The sequence below is a fragment of the Anas acuta genome, chromosome 2 (genome assembly GCF_963932015.1).
Source record: "Anas acuta chromosome 2, bAnaAcu1.1, whole genome shotgun sequence".
In the NCBI taxonomy this organism is placed as follows: domain Eukaryota; kingdom Metazoa; phylum Chordata; class Aves; order Anseriformes; family Anatidae; genus Anas; species Anas acuta.
In genome coordinates this window covers 20,719,062-20,738,788 of record NC_088980.1, presented here as the reverse complement: position 1 = coordinate 20,738,788, position 19,727 = coordinate 20,719,062, and the positions used below count along the sequence as shown (strand labels likewise).

General features: G+C 34.0%; 1 protein-coding gene across 4 annotated transcripts in view; it reads left to right on the top strand.

Annotated features, from left to right (window-relative positions):
• Positions 1–313: 313 nt before the first annotated feature.
• Positions 314–19,727, top strand: part of MALRD1 (MAM and LDL receptor class A domain containing 1) — a 263,177-nt gene continuing 243,763 nt past the window's right edge. For 3 of the 4 annotated variants that reach the window (XM_068673783.1, XM_068673782.1, XM_068673785.1), the window contains exons 1-6: positions 315–640; positions 3,966–4,106; positions 7,227–7,318; positions 7,398–7,556; positions 11,679–11,772; positions 16,131–16,274. In XM_068673783.1, the coding sequence (XP_068529884.1) occupies positions 478–640; positions 3,966–4,106; positions 7,227–7,318; positions 7,398–7,556; positions 11,679–11,772; positions 16,131–16,274 (793 nt within the window). In that variant the 5' untranslated portion in view covers positions 315–477. Of the gene's footprint in view, positions 641–3,965; positions 4,107–7,226; positions 7,319–7,397; positions 7,557–11,678; positions 11,773–16,130; positions 16,275–19,727 lie in introns of all 4 variants that reach the window. The other variant, XM_068673784.1, reaches the window with a different exon arrangement.

Genomic DNA, 19,727 nt, shown 5'->3' with positions numbered 1-19,727 from the left:
TCTTAGCTATGTTTCTACATTTGGTGCATAAGCTCTTCATAGGATTTGTAAGCATTTGCCAAATCCCTACGACAAAAGAGAATTCTTTATAAATATTGGTTAGTTAGAATTTCTACTGTGTTCTCTTGTTATTTTCTTATCTCACATGTTTGAAAACCATATGCAATAAATTCAGTCAGTAAGTTAATGATACACACTTGACTTGCATAGCATACATCAGAACTTTATAGTCATAAAAAAATGTTATGAAAACAATGTTATAATTCAGTTAAATATTATCCAAAGACACACCAGGTTGAAAGTCGCTGCTTCATAGAAGCCATGTTTCATTTAACTTTGGATTTGGAAAGTGACGTTCTGAAAAAGTCTTTCAGAGATGTGTGGAAACACTTGTTTTTCAAAGATACTTTATGACAAATAATAGACAGATAGCAGCAAATATTTTTCTGAGTGAAAGCTTGGATAGTAGCATAGCTCATGAACAAATTCATAATTTTTTGTGTGTTATACTGTGTTGCTCTGGCAGATATTCAGTCACCTGCAGGAAGTGAATGCCAATGTGGTGATGGCTCCTCTACTCCATCTGGGGAGTTGTGTGTTTTCACCAACTGCTGTGGAGACAGCAGTGATGAGAGACAAGGTAAGTCTCAGTGAGCTTTAGTATAAGTGTCATACCGTTTGATAACTGAACATGGCAGCGGTAGGAACTGGGGGTGGGATTTTTCATGTTAAAAAAAGTATTTGGGAATTATGCTCCCTGTCTCTCCTTTTTCTTCTCATTTTCTAAGTCTCTGTTTCTTCTTCTTTCAATTTATTTCTTCCTGCTTCAATTTCAGCCTCTATACTGCACCTCTTTCATAAAGCTTTGTACTGATATTATGTGTCAAAGTGAGTGTCTCATCATCCATTTACAATTCAGAGGAAATTTAACAAGAATTACTGTTTTCTTAAATCATGATAAAATTGTTTGCTGAAATTCAGGTTTCATAAAATGTATCTGTATCAAGGCATAAGAAAATAAAACAGAATACTTGTAAATAGAGTAAATAATATAAAGATATAAAGAAAAATGTTTTTTTTTTTTTTCTTCCTAGAAAGAAGGGGAGAAATTTTCTCGAATTTATGAACTGATAGTCCTAGCTTAATCTTGTAACATTAAGAGGCTATGAATATGATTGCTGCTGTTTTCCTGAAGGGAATCTAAGCAATGAAAATGCATTTGAACTGATATTGTCTGGGTAAATTTGCATCAGAAATCTACTATTTCAGAACACTGACTGTAACACAAAATTGTTCTGCAAATAATTTCATATGATGCATTAGATAGTCCTGCTCTCTGAGGACTCTTGTTCTGGGGTTCAAAGATCTTGGATTTGTTGAGACTTCTAATTTTAATTAAAAGCTTATGTAAGTTCTCTCATTCACCATGTAACAAAGAAAGCTATTTTATTTGTTGGATTATGGGGGTTTAGCTTTAAATTTAAAGTAGATGATTTTTAGATGTATCCGTGTTTATCTGTGCACACATATTAATTAGAACATGTTAATAATTAGTGCATTCAGCCAATATCTGGAAGAACAGCAACTTAAATCCAGATTCTTCAAGTTATGATTGTGTACCCAGATACCTGGGATTTTTCTTTGACATGACTTTTATCCAAATATAATCCAGATATATGTTAGGAACAGGAGTCTAGAATCATCTCTAGGATACTTGGTTTTAGTTCCTTTGCAAATAAGACAATAGTTAACACCATTTTGTGTATTAATAAACTCCACAACTTTATTGTGCTGCACTGAAACACTTTAAATCTCACTTTAAATTATGCCTGTTTTGTGACTAACATATCTCAAGTTAGTATATCAATTCCACAAGAGATGGTTATCTTATATTTGCCCTACATAGCTTGAAGCCTTCCTTTTAGTCTTGGTTTCTCTTGGAAAAAGCATTTCCACTAGGCAACACTCAGTATTATGCTTGTAGAATATGTAGGAAGATATGTATTCTTTTATTACCTTCTATTGAAGATTTTACTCATTTTTTACCTGAATACTGCTACAGACAAATATTAAAATTATAGTAGAATAGATTGTTCCATAGTTCAGTTCACAAAAACAGTAGCTTATGGTCTGTGTGAAAGATCGAAATACCAAATAATGTTGTATTTAAATTAAGGATGAGGAAGAGGTGTGGAACTAGGCTCTGAGTGACTGGCTGTGGATTATGGGGCTGCTTGGATAATGGTCTGGATTGTTCCAGGACAGAAGTCAGCTGTCAAATGTGAAGAGAGAGATCAGGGTGTCAATTTGAACTCTCACCCTGCTGCTACACTCTCTTCTGATTTTGGATTTTTGCAAAGTTATTTTTCTACTTGAACTTCAGCTCTGCAGTCTTATGTTCATGACAGGTCCCTGCTGTTTTCTTTGTGCTTTGCTCAGTTTTAAAGATGTTTCTGCACTGAAAATGGATCAAAGATGGAATTTCAGATGATGCATTTTTGTTGTCATTTTGGCTTTCGGATGTGGTTTATTTGCTTTGGCACAGCATTGGAAAAGGAGTGGAATAAGTCTTATGGTCTCATTTATTTATTTGTTTATTGAAAACTCAACTACTATTGCAAAATATTCACTATAAATATTTGAGTATTTTATATATGTCTATTAGTATATATAAAAAACTTCTCTTAAAAATATTTTGCCTTCCCAAGTGACATTTTCTATACAGTTACAACTGAAATAGAACCTTAACCAACAGCTTGTTTCTGTGAGACTTTTTTTTTTTTTTTTCCTTAGAGATTATTTTTTACAATTGTTTTATTAACAGGGAATTCTGAAAAAAAAAATAGGTAAAACATCCCATGTGTTTCTTCCTTCTGGCCTCTTTCTTTCTAGGCAGTGACTTTATCTTTGTTAATTTATCTCCAAGCTAATTTACATTGTTTTGCTTTCAAGATAAATTTTCTGTAAAAGTGAATATTCTCTTGATATCTTGAAAATTAATCATGAATGATCAAGGAGTTTTTATTGAAAAAGATAGTGTTCTAACTATTTTGTACATCTTGATTTTTTTTAATGTTTTTATTTCAGTTATGAGAAAAATTGTAAGAGAATATTAAATATGACTTTGTGCATTTCTTGTAATGTGAAGCAGATATGCCTCAGCAGTGTGTGTGCTTTTGATGAACCACTAACATGCTTCAGCCACTTAAAGAGCTAAAGAATAAAAGCAGCAATAAAATGTTGGTTGATGAATCAGCCAGTCTGCACATTAACTTGACTCTGCAATGCTTATGTGAATTATATCTATTTTCCTCTCTCTCACCTTATAATTAACTGTTGCTGTAAGCTGATGTGAATATGAAAGCTATGAAATTGGACATAGTAGTGTGACTATAAATGCTGCAGTTGCAACTTTATTTAAATTGATTAGTGAAGTGTGTTAATATTACAGAATACACCAAAAGCATTTATAAGGGTCTGGAGTGAGCACTAATTTTTAAGGGAGCGTGAAGGCGCTGTAGCTCCTGTGTCTAACCAGAATCCTGCTTAGACAGCAGATCATTACCTTAGCTTTCTCTGTTGTGTTCAAGCAAAAGCAGATGAACTAAGTTTTTTGCCCTTTTGTTTAGGGCAAAAAAGCTTGCTCTTTAGAGATGCATCTAATTAGACATTTTTTTATTTTTTATTTTTTATTTTTAAATCTTTCCACAATTACAAGAAGTGCTTCCAGGAACAGGGCAGGGCAGTCCAAGCAGTTGGGCACAGTGCAATTTTCCTTCATGTTCGATGCAATGGAAGAAAGACTATTTGAAATCAAAGGACAAACAAACCTGCCTTTCTCTCCTAGGAATAAATTATGTATTGAGTCTCATACCCACCTCAGAGAGTTGAGTATGAGTAGCAAGTGATGGTAAGAATGTATCTTTCTGTTTCTCATTTTGAGGTTTGAATTTGCTTGAGTTTAGGTTCCCCCAGTGAAAACTGTGATTTTGAAAATGATCTCTGCAAAGCTCTTCAAGAAGAGAATTTACAGCTTGGATGGATTAGAAGAAATGGTCAATCTAGTGTGGGACCACCATACTCTGACCACAGTGGGAATGACACCGGTAAGAACTCTCATGTTCTTTGAAGGAACCATGGGCTTTTACAAATTATTTACTGCTCTATATTATTTCTTTAAAATTACTACTTTCTTGATAGCTGAGTTGAGTTCTGACACATTTTTTCTGAGATAAGATAGAAAGTTCTTGCCCAAGTTTTTAGGTGTTTATAATCACAATAGCCTAGAATTCCAGGAAAAAGTATATCATAAGTAATCAGTCATCAAGAGTTACATTTATCTGCCTCAGTGACCTTTAGATGTTATGGAGATATCAGGTGATAATGTAAATCTTGATAGCTGCAAACTTTAGAAACTAGCATTGGGTCCCCTACCTTGAGATGTATTTACATCTATTCTTGGATTATTTTTTTTTATTATTTTTTATTTTTTTTTGAATTCCCAGAGTGCATGTATGTATGCATCTGTGATCGGCATTATTTTTTCTAATATTTTGAGGGAAAGTGACTGACTGGTTCTGGGAATAGGAAAAAAAATCTATTAAACTTCTGCATATATCAAAAATAATTAACCAGGCAATAATATTGCCCTAGCTGAAGTTTCTTGGGTCTCTTCTTGCTTGGTAGTATATTGCACCAAGAGGTAGCAAAGACCTGGAAGATATTCTTGCCTATATCCAATAGAAGTTTAAACTTATCTTGTGAAGAATTGGTGGGGAGTGGGAAACTTAACTTATTCAGATACCCAAAGCCAGCAAAAGATTGAGAACCATCAGCTTCAAATCTCTGTAAAGAGGCCAGAACTGTTCAGTCATTTATATGTTGCCAGTTACCTTTTCAGGATGCTCAGTCACCATTGTAGCTGTCAGGTCTAAATTGGCCTGTAACCATATCTATCTCTTATTTTGATCAGATGACAGAAATCTTCAATACTTGGGCCTACTCAGCTTTATGAGAGGCTGTGCACACAGACCTGTAGACTGAATGACTCTGGAGAATGAAATGTATTAAGTTATTTCAGTTTTCTACAAGGTGAATGGCTAAACTATACTTTCATTTCCTGTGAGTGCTGATTCTAATCTCTTTATGACAACTATTCAAGTTTTCCCACTGCTGGAGACTTAACAGACTATGTAATCTTGCTGTGTGTTCTTGCTTAAAGACCAGAAAAGATACTGCATGGTGACAATTAAGCCCCATGACAGAGTATTAAAGGGAAGAGTTCCTGCCATCATGATGAGTAATTGCAAACTCATTAGCAGAAGAGCAAAGATCACTTGGTAGTTGTAATCCTTTGAAAGCTTATGTAATCATTTACTAGAACCCAGTTGGTTCTCTTTAGCTTTGTTTCTCCTCATGGTTCTTATTTGCACTGATAATGTAGTTGAACAGATTAGTGACAACAACTTTCAAAATCAAAAGCAGCAAAAACACTAATTATTTTTTTTTTAATAATTGAAGCTTGTTATCTGTGCAGAGTTTTAATGTAAAATTACTGTTCAAAGAATTTCTTAAAGTTACTATTTCTAGCCCATCTGTGTAAGACTTAGACTTCCTGTGGTAGGTAAAATCTGATTTTGTTTAAGAGGTTTAAATGCATTTATCCTCAGGAACCAAAATAAAAAAATTCAAAATATCATGGAAGTGAAAAATTGATGAAAGAGATTGGTGTCAGGGAGAAGGTCCTAGTCCACCAATCCACCATCTGTTGTGAGTAGGAAGAATATCCTTGTGGCTGGCAGGCTGGCAGGCTCCAAAAGTGTTGACTGAGTAGTCATGAAAGGTCTAAAATCTCGGGGAGTGCAGCCACTGCACTGTTAGCAAGTTGCAAGATGTTTCCTGGGGTGTGGGGTGAGAGTATGGGGGTTCAGCTGCCTCTAGTACTGAGGTGGTGTTATGGTCCTTTGTCAATGACTTTCTGCTTGCACTCAAGTATGAGAAGTCAAGGTGTGTGGTTTTATAACTGAATTACTTAAAAATTCCAGCATGGTCTCTTTGTTTCTGTAGATGTCTTTAGGACTTTTTTTTTTTTTTTTTTTTTTTAAATTTCAATCCCAGTTCTGTTTTTTTTTCTTCTCCTTTCTTCATGTTTTCTTTTCCTTTACATATTAATATTAAAAGGCAACAATTTACCTGATATTTGGGAGTTTGGGACGGATGAGAGAAGGGAAAGGAGGGAAAAAAAAAAGAAGTTAAGTGAGGTTAAGTGTTTTCTTTCCTCCCTTCCTTCTACTATAACAGTTTTCTTTCCTCCCTTTCTTCAATTATAACATCCAACATCTCTGAAATCATCCAGTTAAGGAAGAGCAAAATTTTCACTAACAATATCTGGTATCCTAAAATGGGGAGTTCCCCTCCATCTGTTAGAAGATCTAAAACAATCATGCCAGAAACAGGTGTAGTGACAACCACATTTCACTTGATCTTGTTGACCATTAGTCATTCAATCAAAACAGATACTTTATTTGGACTTGTTTTGTAATGTAATGGTACTGTGGAGACTCTGAGAACAACCATTCCTTCATATAAGGGCCACGGATGGAGAAAGCACAACCACTGTGAGGAAATTTCCTGAGTGGCCAAAAAACATACCTATGTCCTCTGGAAAAGAGGAGTGCCATAGCTTCCTCTCTATCTCTCACCACCCCTTTAAAAGCATGAACTGCTGTAATAAATGTCTTTTGTAGGTCACAATGATTTGTTGTTTAAGTATGAAATAAGCAATCTGTTCAAAACTTTAAGCTCTTTGATCAGTTTACTGAATTAGTCTTAGGCTTGTCCTAAAATTTTGCACTTACTCAGAATTCAAGCTGGCAGCATATAAAATATTTTGGAAGCCTAACTGAAATTTCAGCCAGAAAATAGAGAAGTGTTATATCAAAATTTAATATGAACAAAAGCTTGGCACACAACAGCTACAAATGTGTTATGAATCTTTTCTGGGTAAAAAAATCTAGTTAGCTTTTTAGTTACAAATTCATACTGATTATGTCTTTTTCTTTTATATGGTGCCTTTTATATACAGTTTATACAACTATATATACATATATATACACACATATATATACATACATATATATACATTACGTACATATATATACATTAAATATATATATGTAAATATTTTTCATGTACTTATAAGGTTTCCATTTTATTCTTTTTACCAGCTTATTTCCTTTCATTGTCCTCTGAAATGCGATCTTCTGCAGCTTTAAGGACCATTGTTTTCCTTCCAACTGACCAAGAACATGTTTGCCAGGTATTTTGATACATAGTCTTTGTATTTCATTGTTTGTCACAGTACTTCCCTGGAATAATCAGATTTTTTTTTGTCCTAGATTACATTTCATTATTGGATCAGTCAGGGTGGAACATTGATGGTGGGACTTCAAAAGCACTCTGAGGATGCAGGTAAAAACATCTGGAAAGATTCAGGAGAACTGCAAAATCAGTGGAAAGCAAATACCATCACAATCAATAACACTGAAAAGTTTGAGGTGGGTAACTTGAGTTGACTGTAAATTGAACCTGGTAAATGGTTTATAAGTGTGTTTTCTAATTAGATGAATCTAAATATTTTGTAAATGGAAAGCATAAGATAAAGCAGAGAGCACATTTGGAAGGTTAGAATTGGCACTACCAAATACCGCTTGTTCTGATGTCTTGGTGGTGTTAAAGCTAAATGCCAAACGCAATTTAAACAATGTCTCATTGTATTATAAATTTTGCCCATAGAAGCGATATACTTGGGATCTTAATTTTCAATACACTATGCACTTAGGCTCAGTCTAACTGTATTGTTATATATGAGATTTAGTTTATAAATGTGTTGTCTATGAAATACTATTCTATACTGGAAGATACTGCTTTATAGAGATACTTAACCATTCATTGTAGCTTTGGTCCTTTATGACAGAACACATATTTTGCTCAAAGCTGCTGAAAAAATAATCCAAGGCTCTTAGATTATTACAATGTTTTTACATGTACATTTACACAAAACATTAGAACAATAAATATAACAGGGCTATAATATGGACAATGTATGATCATTATGATGCAAAATACTGGAGGAAAAGTTGGGAGCAAACAAAAAAATCAGAGACATCTCCTTCTACAGTAGTTACTGTGAAGAATTGTTTAGCATACAAACCCGAAGGCATGAAGGCAAAGCCTTATTTCAGTAAACCATAAGAATAACATAATTACTTGATGTGCAGAGGTAACATTATGTTAAAACATCACACAAGTCTGGCTTTTCAAAATATTACTTGCCTGCTCAGCCCTGACTAAGTTATGTATGCTACAAAATATGTGCAACCCACTTAAGTATCAGTATTGTTACCTGTGGATAACTTACCTTTATCTGATATAAGTGGATGTTTAGCAATGTGAGATTGTATTGGAAGGGTTTATTTCTATATTTACTTTTTCATTCTTCATACTGTTTAGAAAAATGACTGGGTCTGGGAAATGACTGGGACTGGGTCTGTCAATATAATATGCAGTCTTTCTGCCTCTAAACTGCTGGATCAAATCCTAATTAGATTATGGCTTGCCAACCTTATTATCATTTGGCCTCTGAAAAGTGAGTGGATGGGCACAGCCAGCTTTAAAGAGGCAGTTTTCAAACTTTCCACAATAATCATTACGGTTGTCTGAAGAAATGTAGCTGGGCACCTCACCAAATACAGAGAACAAAGCTGAGCAAACTTTCTTCTTTCGTTGCAAGTTTTCCCTCCAATGACAGCTAGCAAGATGCTGGTCATGCAAGTGGATGCAATTTATTTGCATTTCTGAACTTGTTTTTTTTTTTTTTTTTTTTTTCATTTATGTATTTTTTTCATCATAGCCTTACAGGGCTGTCTGTAGCATTTTTGAAGAAAAAGTTTCCAGTTATGCACAAATTAACTTGGAAAAAGCTCTTGTAATATAATTAATAATTGTGCAGGTTTATCACACCAGCATGGAAAATTCCCATTGCAGTGGAAATATTAGAAATATAATTTATTTTCTGTTCCAAACTAGCAAAATAATCAAAGTCTTTAACCTTGTCATGGCCTGACATTTAATCTCTCTCAGTAAATTGTCATGTTCATTGAATATTTTGATTATACTTTCAGATTTCTTACTTAGAAAATTTCTTAGTAATGATTACATTTTCTATGGAAAAAAAAATGAATAGAAAACAAGCATCTTTCTGTGCAAAATATTTTTTGCAATACAGTGCTTTAATATTTTTCATCAATTTTGCAAGCACAATAGAGGTGAGATTTTAATTAAAACCAGCCTCAGCTTCTTATTTACTTTCCCAGCTTTTGATATGGACTGTTTAATACCTTTTGCCTCTTCCTCCTTCTCATCAAAACAAACAAACAGAAAAAATATTGACTGTCTTTACAGGGTAGTGTTTTGGTTTTTGGCTTTCAAATATCTCTACTTATAGGGAATTCTGAAACATGAAGATTATCACTGCTTTAATGTTCCAGCACACCCCAATCTCGCTATATCTGTTTTGGCTGGTTTATGGAGAACTAAGTTCTGGTTTGCTCTCCTAAACTACTTTTACTCCCTTTTATTGAGAACAAACTTCTGCTTCACAGATTTGAACAACAGAAAAAGTTTTGGACTTGAGGGATTCTATTCTGTTTATGGTCATTTCCTGTCTTTAATCTTGGTATTTTCTGCTGCAATGGGAATGTTTTGGGAAGCCCTGCTTGTGTCAGACATTCACGCTGTATTTGCTGCTAATGGAGCTGCAGCACTAATTTGTTCTGACAGCCATAGAAATGGTGTATTTATGTAGCACTTGTTAATTACTGTTACAAGCAAATGCTGTCATTAGTAGATATTTTCATCACAGACTTCTGGACTGGAGAGCTCTAGAGTTTGTTTGAAAAGGAAAACTGAACAGTCTTGCTCAAGTGTGGATAGGAAATGGTTTGGTTATTACTAGACTGTACCCCTGGTTATCTGCTGGTAAAGCCATGGCAATTTATTTATTTTTTTTCTTTAGACGCAGGAAGAGATGGATGTGTCTAGCATTTCTGTCATTGAGGAAGTGGGGAAGTTAAGACATGATGAGGGAAGAAAGAAATGGCACTTCTCTAGTGAGATGGGATCAGAGTTGCAGTGCTGACTCTGTTCCCAATCCAGTCAATAGTTAGCCTTTCACAGACTTCAGGGCATCTGGCTCCACTCCTATGGTTAATTGCCTTTAATAGAAATAGATATTTTCTTTTATCCTTGGAGAAACTTCCCTGGGCATTCAGAGCATCAGGATGTGTATATCTCTGGTTGTACAATGCCAGGATAAATTGATTTTGCAGGCTGAAAAACCTTTGGCACAGGTCAAGTACACACTAAAACAACACACACACACAATTCCTTTGCTGAATTGTGTAATCTTGTAGAGTGAAATTGTACTGTTGATGATAAAACCTGCATTTTACCTATAAATTTTGGAACAATTCCTTACCCTCAAAGGATGCACAAAATTACCCCCAAAGTTTAATGTTTTAAAAGTTGTTATTTAGATAATTCTGTACATTCATTATTAAGAGCCTCTAGGTAGATTGTGCCCCTAGGACTCAGGAAAAGCCTAGAGTGGTAATATCTAAAGAGTTGGCTAGGGAATAATTTAGAGAATGTTATTTGTATGTTTAATTTTTTGGGGTATGTGTGTTTCTGTATTTTACTTGCATCCCTAAACTAGAAAGCTAGGTTTCAGAGACTTCTTTTAGTTGTCAGTGGAAAAAGAAGGTAATTCAGAGCATGAGACTAATTTATTGAATTATCCTGTAGCACAGCCTATCTTCATACATCTATGCTTGCCTCTAACATTAAGCACTATAAATCATTGCTTCTTCCAAGGACTGTGGTTGCTCAATCCTCTTCTAATTCACTACACAAAAACTGATGACTTGTGGTATAGTCACTACATTTACTAAAGTAGATAGAAATCTGTTCTCAAGACAGAAATGTTGACTATTTGTAGCTTCATCTATATGGAAGGCTTTGTTAGGAAAAGTATTGCTGTTGTATTATTAGAGCAGAATAACTGTTGAGTTTTGCTTTTCAGAATACTCCTCAAGGTTTGTTTTGGCTAAAGCCTTGTTAATGAAAGGTTTCTGACTGAAATAATGTTTGATGCCCTGGCTTTAGTACAGGTCTCTGATAAATTTTGAAAATAACCAGGAAAGGTTCATGTTTCCAGTCTCAGGGGAAGAATGGTTTGATAAAACATAACACTCTTTCAATTTCCTAAATACTATGATCCCTGCTTAGGTTTTAATGTATTTTGTTGTGGTTTCTAGATACTTCATTTTAATTGCAACTTCATTCTTGATTTAGATGATATATCTGTGCTAACAAGCCACAGGTATGTGCAAAAGCCACTAAAGTAATTCTCCAAAATTAAGTCTATGACTAGAGTTCTTGTTTCTAATACAAACCATATAGACAAGACTGAAGTATCTTGGAAGGTGGCAGGTTTTTTTTTTTTTTTTTCCTGTTGTTGTTTCTTTGTTTGATTGGTTAGTTTTAGTTTTGATTTTGCCCCCTTCATCTATTGCACTGGTAAATACCATTTCTTGTTGATTTGCTGTTAAATTCTGTAGGTCGTCTTTTGGGCGATGGTGGAAAGCCAGAGGCAAGATGCAACTGTTGCGATTGATGATATTTCTTTCAGTGAAGGATGTTCTCCAGCACTTGGTAAGCATACTTTTTTTTTTTTTTCCTTTTTCTTTTTCCTTTTTTCTTTTTCTTTTTCTTTTTCTTTTTCTTTTTCTTTTTCTTTTTTTTTCTTTCTTTCTTTTTTTTTTTTTTTCCTGGAAACAGATAATTTTGCTTTGTCTTTCCCTTTGATTAGAATACAAACACAAAGAGAACCATATGCTACTCAAAAGCTTTCTTAACTCCACGTTATCACATGGCTTATTTTCATTCCCCCAAAACATTAGCTGTCATATTACATCTAAACAGAGTTACAAAGAATGAAAATAAACACCTTAAGACATCTGGTATGTTACACCATACATATAGACATACATATATACACTGGGAGCTCCCTGCAACAAGGAGCAAACCAAGGTCTCAGTGGGCAGAAAATATCTTTGGCCAGAAACAGGCCAAAGAACTAATGCTTTCAGACAGCTCAGGAAAAGCCTTGGAGCTGACTTTAGGGAGATTCCTAAGAAACTTGTGTGTGTTTTTAAATGTGTAAAAGGTCCTGCTCCTCAGTTGTAGTGGGGATATTTTGTTCTGCTCTGCTACATCCAAGAGCTGTAATGTCAGGCTGGTCAGCTCTGCAGCTGAATCATCTGTGCATGTCGGGATTCTTCAGCAAAATATTTCATATTTCTCTTTCTAACCCAACACACTTTCATGGGAGAAGAATGCAACTCATCCTAGTAAAAAAATAGATTACTTGTTGCCCTCTATTACACAAGAAGATTTTACTGTGGCACCCAGTCTGCAGCCTCAGGTGAGTACAGTCCTGATTCAAACTACTACCCACTTTGATTTCTGCCTCTGAGTCACAGCACAAGTGATGAGAATTTGGTCTTTAAATATAATATGAGAAGATGAGATATGGAATGCTATATTTAACACGTACCCAGCTAGGACTCATAAAAGTGTTTTGTTTTGTTTTGTTTTGGTTTGTTTGTTTGTTTGTTTTACAGCATTCTAAATTAAAGCTCTCTGGAAGTCCCATTGGGGAAACAGATGCATGTGGTTATTAACATTTTAGAGTGCTGAGCAATCACAGGCAAAGTGCTGTTAAGAACAAGACACAAATATAAGTGTAATGATTCAAAGAGAGTCTGTATTGGAGAAGTGAAATTTAGGCTAACTAAGCTTGATTATCTGTCATGTTTCAACTTTCTTGAAATGGACAACTATATAGATGTTTTCATGCCAGGGCCCATTCTACTTTTCTGTTTTGTAAAAGTTTTCTAGCAGTAAATTACAACATAAATGAGCAAAGGTGGGGATTTTAAAACCTTGAGCGTACTTGCCTGTGAACTCAAGTAACGTGTACAATGTACTTTAGTTGCAAAATTAATTTGAAACTGAATGAAAAGAGGACAGGTGTAGGATTCTCCACAACTTCACTCTGTTCCTTGGAGGATTTCTGCAGATAAAAGGTTCAAAATAGAAAAATAAAAAAATAAAAATGCATCTCCAAAATATAGTAAAGTACGTGACTGTTTAAGCAGGTCTTGTGGGTAGATATAAATCTCTCTTAACAAATATATTGGCTTTTTTCCCAAACAGAGTGCTTCTAAACCAAACAAAAATGAAAAGAACATCAGCCACACAGATGAAATACTGTTGTAAAGAGAGGAAAAAGTTAAAAATAGAAACAAAAATAGGGTGAAATATAAAATAAAAATAAACAGAGCTTATAAATCTAAGTGCTAAAATTACGTTAGGTGATGGCTGTTGAAGTACATGTATATAGTGAGGCATACAGATTGAACTACAGAACTCAAGCATATTCTAATAAGAATTCATTCTTATTCTGTGCCTCCACATTAGGAGAAATGAACTTCATTAAGAGACATCTAAATTGTTCCCAACAACCAAAAACAGGGTCAAAGGATCTTAATTTTCTCCCTGAAAGAGGAATTTTACTGTTGAACATTTTCCAATAATTAAAACAAAAGGTCAGATTAATAGTAGCTTGAATTTGAAATAACTTTTTCTGTAGTCCTTACAGAATCTCTGGATAAATTTTAAATGAAGACCACTTTAATTGCATAAAATCTGTAGTTAAAAATTACATTTCTAATGTACGCTAGCATATCTATGTGAAATGACCTTTTCATTTGTATTCATTCATATGATGTTGTTGCTGGAGTCATGAGTAAAGTAGCTTACGTATTTGTGCTTTCAGGAGTCTTCTGATCCAAACTCCGCTGGATAAATATAAATGTAATTTCATTACGTTTTTTTTCCCTACTCATTCCCCCCCCAGAATGCACCATTTCAGTTTCTTGTCCAGTTTTCCTAAACAGCAAACTTCATACATTAAAAAAAAATAAAATAAAAAAAATAGTCTTCTATCCTCAGTCTTCCCAACACCACCTGCAAAATTTATTCAGTTATCACTCAATTACTATTTCAGATGTCAATAGAAAATATTAACATTATGTTCTAGAACAAATGTAACACAATATCCTATAATTATAGTTCTAGTATGCCTTCCATTCAAAGATTTTATATTCTTATCTGAGTATCTGTAATTGCCCTACAGAAGTCTCTCTTGAAAACTGGCAAATTGTATATACAAAGACTGTCTTTTATTAAGACTGTCATTCTGCGCTTGCCACAGGGATAAGAACAAAGAGCCCCAGGGCATTAAATTGGAATACTAAAAAGGAGAATGAGGTGTTTGTGTTGTCCTCCTGAAGCTGCTTGTAATGCAAAAGTAGTTTACCTTGTCTGCAAAACTAGTGTGACTTTTATTGCTATTTTGTTGTTGTTGTTAAATCTCTCCTGGAAAACTGGAGTAATTGTTATATGTGCTACTTATAATATATACATTTTTACAAATTCCAGTATGAGTATTTCAACTGGCAACATCTCAGCTAAATTAAAATCCCTATTTAATTTTTGTAGCATGTCAGCCTACAAAGATGTAGACTTTAGTATGAAACATGCAGAACTAAGTGTGGGGTCATTCAGATGACTAGTTAAGACCAGGTTGGATGAGGGAGGCCCTGGGCAACCTAATCTAGTGGCATCCCTGCTCATGACAGGGGGATTGGAACTAATTTTTAAGGTCCCTTCCAACCCAAGCCACTCTGATTCTATGATTCTATTGCAGGGATGGGTGGCAGAAAACCCAAAATGTTAAACTAACTGTTATCAGTTGCTGTAGAATGAAAATCTAGAAAATGTATTGGTTTATTTCAAGAGACTGAGATTACTGTCAAAAGAAAAAAAAAAAAGTCTTATTTACAACGGAATAAAAAAAATGCAGAATGAATAAAAAAAATCCACTAATTTGTGTTTAATGATGAGCTTGGCTCTCCCTTTGAGTTTACTTGTAACTCTTTTTAAGTGTTGAAATTTGAAGAATAGACTTCTTTCATCCTTTTATAGACAATTTTAAAATTTTGCATTTTCCATTGGAAATAAGTTGCAAACAGGCTTTTCTCATAAGCATGGTTGCATGGTTATACAACACCAAAATAAAGGAGGAAATGTGAGGTTTATAGGACCAGCAGGACAGGACATTTTATTGAGATGTCGGTATTGTGAATAAAATAGTAACTTTAAGATGTGGTGGACAGAAATGTGTATTTATACTGACATAAAGTTGACGTAAAGTTTATTCCTCAGTAAAGAATCTTCTTGTTCCCTCTGAGATATTCTGACTGCTATTTAAAAGTCCATCTTAACCAGAAGATTGTCTTTCCCCAGCAATAATATTAAAAAGTGGAACTTCTGTTACCATATTGTAATTCTGCTTAAAATCATGACTTTCTTCCTCTAGCCATGATTAATTACAGAAATTTTACAACTACAACCTAGCATCTCAAGCTTCAAGAATTTAAAAAGTTCTTGAAATGGTATAGTTGTGTTCAGAGCTTTTTGGTTCTAAAATGAAGTGTTCTGATGCAAATATTGTGGAGATACTACTGAGGTGAACCTCTCAGTTTGAAATGATTTTATGGTAGCATTATGTAGAAAAGTACATAGATATTTCTCTTCACAACAAGTAATTTTTGATATTTTCTGGCAACTCTCTCTGTGGAAGTGAATTCACCAAAGTTGCAATGATCAGATAAGGAAATTAGTAGTCTGTTTCTCTAAATAATAATAATAATAATAAAGCATCTGTCTTTAGTGTTTGTTTGTTTGTTTGTTTTTTAATGATATCATTCAGGGCTGCAGCCTGAAATATGAAATGACACTCGATGATAGACTGACCACTTTTTAGTTAACCAGAGTCAGAAAGGCTGCCAAAAAGTTTAATAAGCATATATTTCTGATGGGAAATGGTATTCTAAATGATAACTTCTTAAGAAGCTGAATGACTGCTTTCCTTTATCTTTTAGCACTGCAGACTTCCAGCTTTGAGCTTGGTATGTGCGAGTGGAATTCGGATCAGCCAGCTGAGCTTGTTTCTTGGACACAACTAAAGACAGGGCACAGGGTTGCCTCTTGTTTTTCTCTGAAATCTTGCAGCAATAATACTGAAGGTGAGAAACTTAAGTTAATGCATAGTTGCTAGCTGTCATGAAGAACATAGAGCTTTTTGGAAAAAGGTGGTGACCCAGTATGGAAACAGATCAAAACCACAAAAAGTAATTGTATGAATTTGTACTTAAGTAAGCCTTTGCTGTTCTGTTTAGTAAGGGTGCTGTGAACACATGTACTGGCAAGATATGGAAGATTTTAACATAAGAATTCCAATATAAACTTATATTTGCTTTACTCTACAGTTAATTCTTTGTATTTCTTTTGGTGACATTAAATCCAACAAAGTCCTTGCATGTTTTTGTTTGTTTTGATGCTTGTCTGTTTTACCTGTGTAGTATTACTCTGAGCACATGATCAGGACATTCATTCTAAACATGTAATTAGGTGAGCTGTAGAGAAACACTTATTATACAAAGTAGTTTGTTACTCTTGAAGACAAAACAGAAATAACGTAGTTGCAATTTTCAGAAGTAATGAGCATCACCTGATTTTGAAACCACTTTATAGTGCTTATCTACACATTTATGGGAAATATGGGAAATAAAAAGTCTCTATTGAGACTACCTTCAGAGGGATTAAGGGAAAATTACTAGTTTGTAATGGTGTGATTTGTGATGCAGCTTTGAGGAACTGATAGTGTGGAGATTACTGCTTGAACTCTGAGCCCATAGAAATGTGCTCAATCTCACTGATAGCAACAGAATGAGTGATTAAGTATTGTTTTAGTTTGAGAAATATTTCAGCAGTAATTGTTGGCATTTATTTCAATAGTCTCTAGTCTCTAGGAACTGTAAGTCAAGTTACAATAAAACAGCAAGCAAAATGCATATAAGCACTATTTAAATGTTTGTTTTTTTTTTTTAATTTTTTATTTTTTTTTTTTTAAGATAGAATCTATGTACTGCAGAGTGTATGTAGTAAAAGAGATGATTTTATCTTAAAAATAAAAATCATGGCACCTTTGAATTTCCAAAGGGACATGTAACAAAAAAAAAAAAAAAAAAAAAAAAAAAGAGAGAGACTTTATTTATAACACCTCCTTGAGAGATGTTGCATCAGTGCCATACCTTAATCATACCTTAATGTGATACCTCAAGGGATAGTAATTGATATGGGTTTCCCTTTTATGGCAATATTGAGCTAACAGAAATGATACTGAAATTCTATGAGTAGCTTTTACAGGACTGGTTTACAAGAAACATCTACAGAAGCAGAATGCATATTGAAATGCCTATTGAATAAGGGGCTTAACGGGCTTCATTATTATATGAATATGAACAGGCAGTTGAGTAGGCTGAACACAAAGTTTGGGGATACTTTCTATTCTTCCATATCATAAAGAAAAATAGAAAACCTGAGAACAAAAAAGTATCAAAACAACACACAGCAGTTAAGTCTTTGTTAACATTGGAAGATATTGAGAAATTTGAAGTATAACAACAACTCATGTCACAATACATTCAACATTTCTATTCGTGCAGATTTCAAGGCATAAATTAAAAGGTTAGACATTAACTAAAATTCTAAAACTTAAAGAATTGGTATGCAAACTGAAAAAATGTCATGCTTGAGGGCTTAGAATTGCAGTGCAAATAGAGCTTGACTAAGATCTGGCTTCTGATTTTGATCAAAGCTTTCACTGTTATAAATAGAAGAGGGGTAAGGAACTAAATTATGAAGCAGAGGTCTAGACAATTATATTTATAAAGAAAGGATTGCTTATAGGCTTTGCATAATCCTTCTTTCTCGGTATTTTTAAATTTAATAAAATACTTTGTCCTTGGCTGACTTTTTTTCTTTGTTCTTTTATTGCTTCTTCTCTCCAGTGTTGTATTGTGCGCACTTTCACCATAACTTTTTCTCTTAATTTCTCTAGTGTCAAAAGTTCTTACAGAGGTTTTATATTCCCATTTAATGTTGTTCTGAAAGTACATTTTTGCTCTGTTTTTCTTCTTGGTGTTCCCTGCATGCTATACAGTTTCCCTAGTTCATTTTTCTTATATTGGATTCATTTATTTTCCTACATCTGGGGTAATATTTATTTAATAAGATACCGTTGAAACTGATTCTCTGCATAATAAAAACAATGTTTATGAGATGAAGAAAAAGAAAAAAATATCTCCATGTCTTTTAAACTCAATATTTCATGAGTAACTGTAACAAAGATAATTCCTCAAGTTTAACATGAAAATAGTCTAATTTTTAGATTATATTTATCCTATTGTGCTACTTTTTAATTTTTATTTTTTATCCTTGATTTCTGAGTTCATGAAAATTTATCTCCAAAGAGTGGAAACAAGGTCAATTCAGATTTAAACTTTTCTTTCACCAAAATGGTTGAGTGGGAAAGTTAAAAAGGGCTAGTTCAGATACATTTGTCCTGCTAGAGAAGAGAGCTTGGTAGAAAAGAAAAGCTGGCATTCTTTGGCTTAATTTCGATTGAGGGCTCAGTATTTAGTCTAGAAGCTTGTAACCTAGATTAAAAGTTGTGAAATGGAAAAATGGAGACAAGCAGATAAATATATATAGTTTTCGAGCTTTCAGCGTAGCAGGATGTAAGCAGAATGTTCAATCCCAGCTCTAAGACGACTTTGAACCACCTCAGCAACAAATTGTAAGGTCTGTTTCTACTTGTGTTCCACTGCAGTTGGAATTTTCCAGAAAGATCAGCCACTAAGACTTTGTTTATTAATTTTTTCTTCGAAACTGAAAGAAAAAAAAATAATCTATATAAAACCTGATTAAGCAGCCACAAGGGAAAAAAAAAAAAAGGTTTTATGGAAAGACATTAGCCTATGAACTTTCTCCTGGCAGTGATCCCAGAGTTTCTTGCCAGAAATGCACACATCTCTGCAACTTGATAGCCCCATTATCAAGCTGGCAGGAATGAAATGACTTTTCTGGGACTTCTGTTTCCACAAGCTTGGGGAAGCTTGGCACTACAGAAAAATAAATTCTTGAAAATTTGAGAGACCAATACACAAAGAAATTCAGAGCATAAACACTAAAATACTAAGCAGTCTATTGAAATGAGGGAAATCCGGACCTTAGAAAAGAGCTGAAAAATTTGTAAATAATGAAAGAAAAATATTCCTAATACCACTAATCTTTAGACAGCTAATCAATAGATGCTGGCTAAAGGTAATATAGTTAAAATTTCACTGGAAGAGGGAAACAAAGGTATAGCACAGTATTTTGCCTGTCCAGTTAAACTGACATGGCTCTACCTACACAGGCTATAGAGAGGGGAGAAAGAAGTCAGTATTTGCTGGATGAAAGTTTCTGGAGTCTTCATTTCTGAAGATAGCCTCAATTTATCTTAGAAGCATTCACTTTAACTCCACTTTGTCTTGTTTTTAAAAGATTCTGAAATTTTAAATGAAAGAAGAAAAAAATACTCATTATCATTGAGATTAGTAAACAAGATTAGTTTGGTTTTATAAAAGCATCAG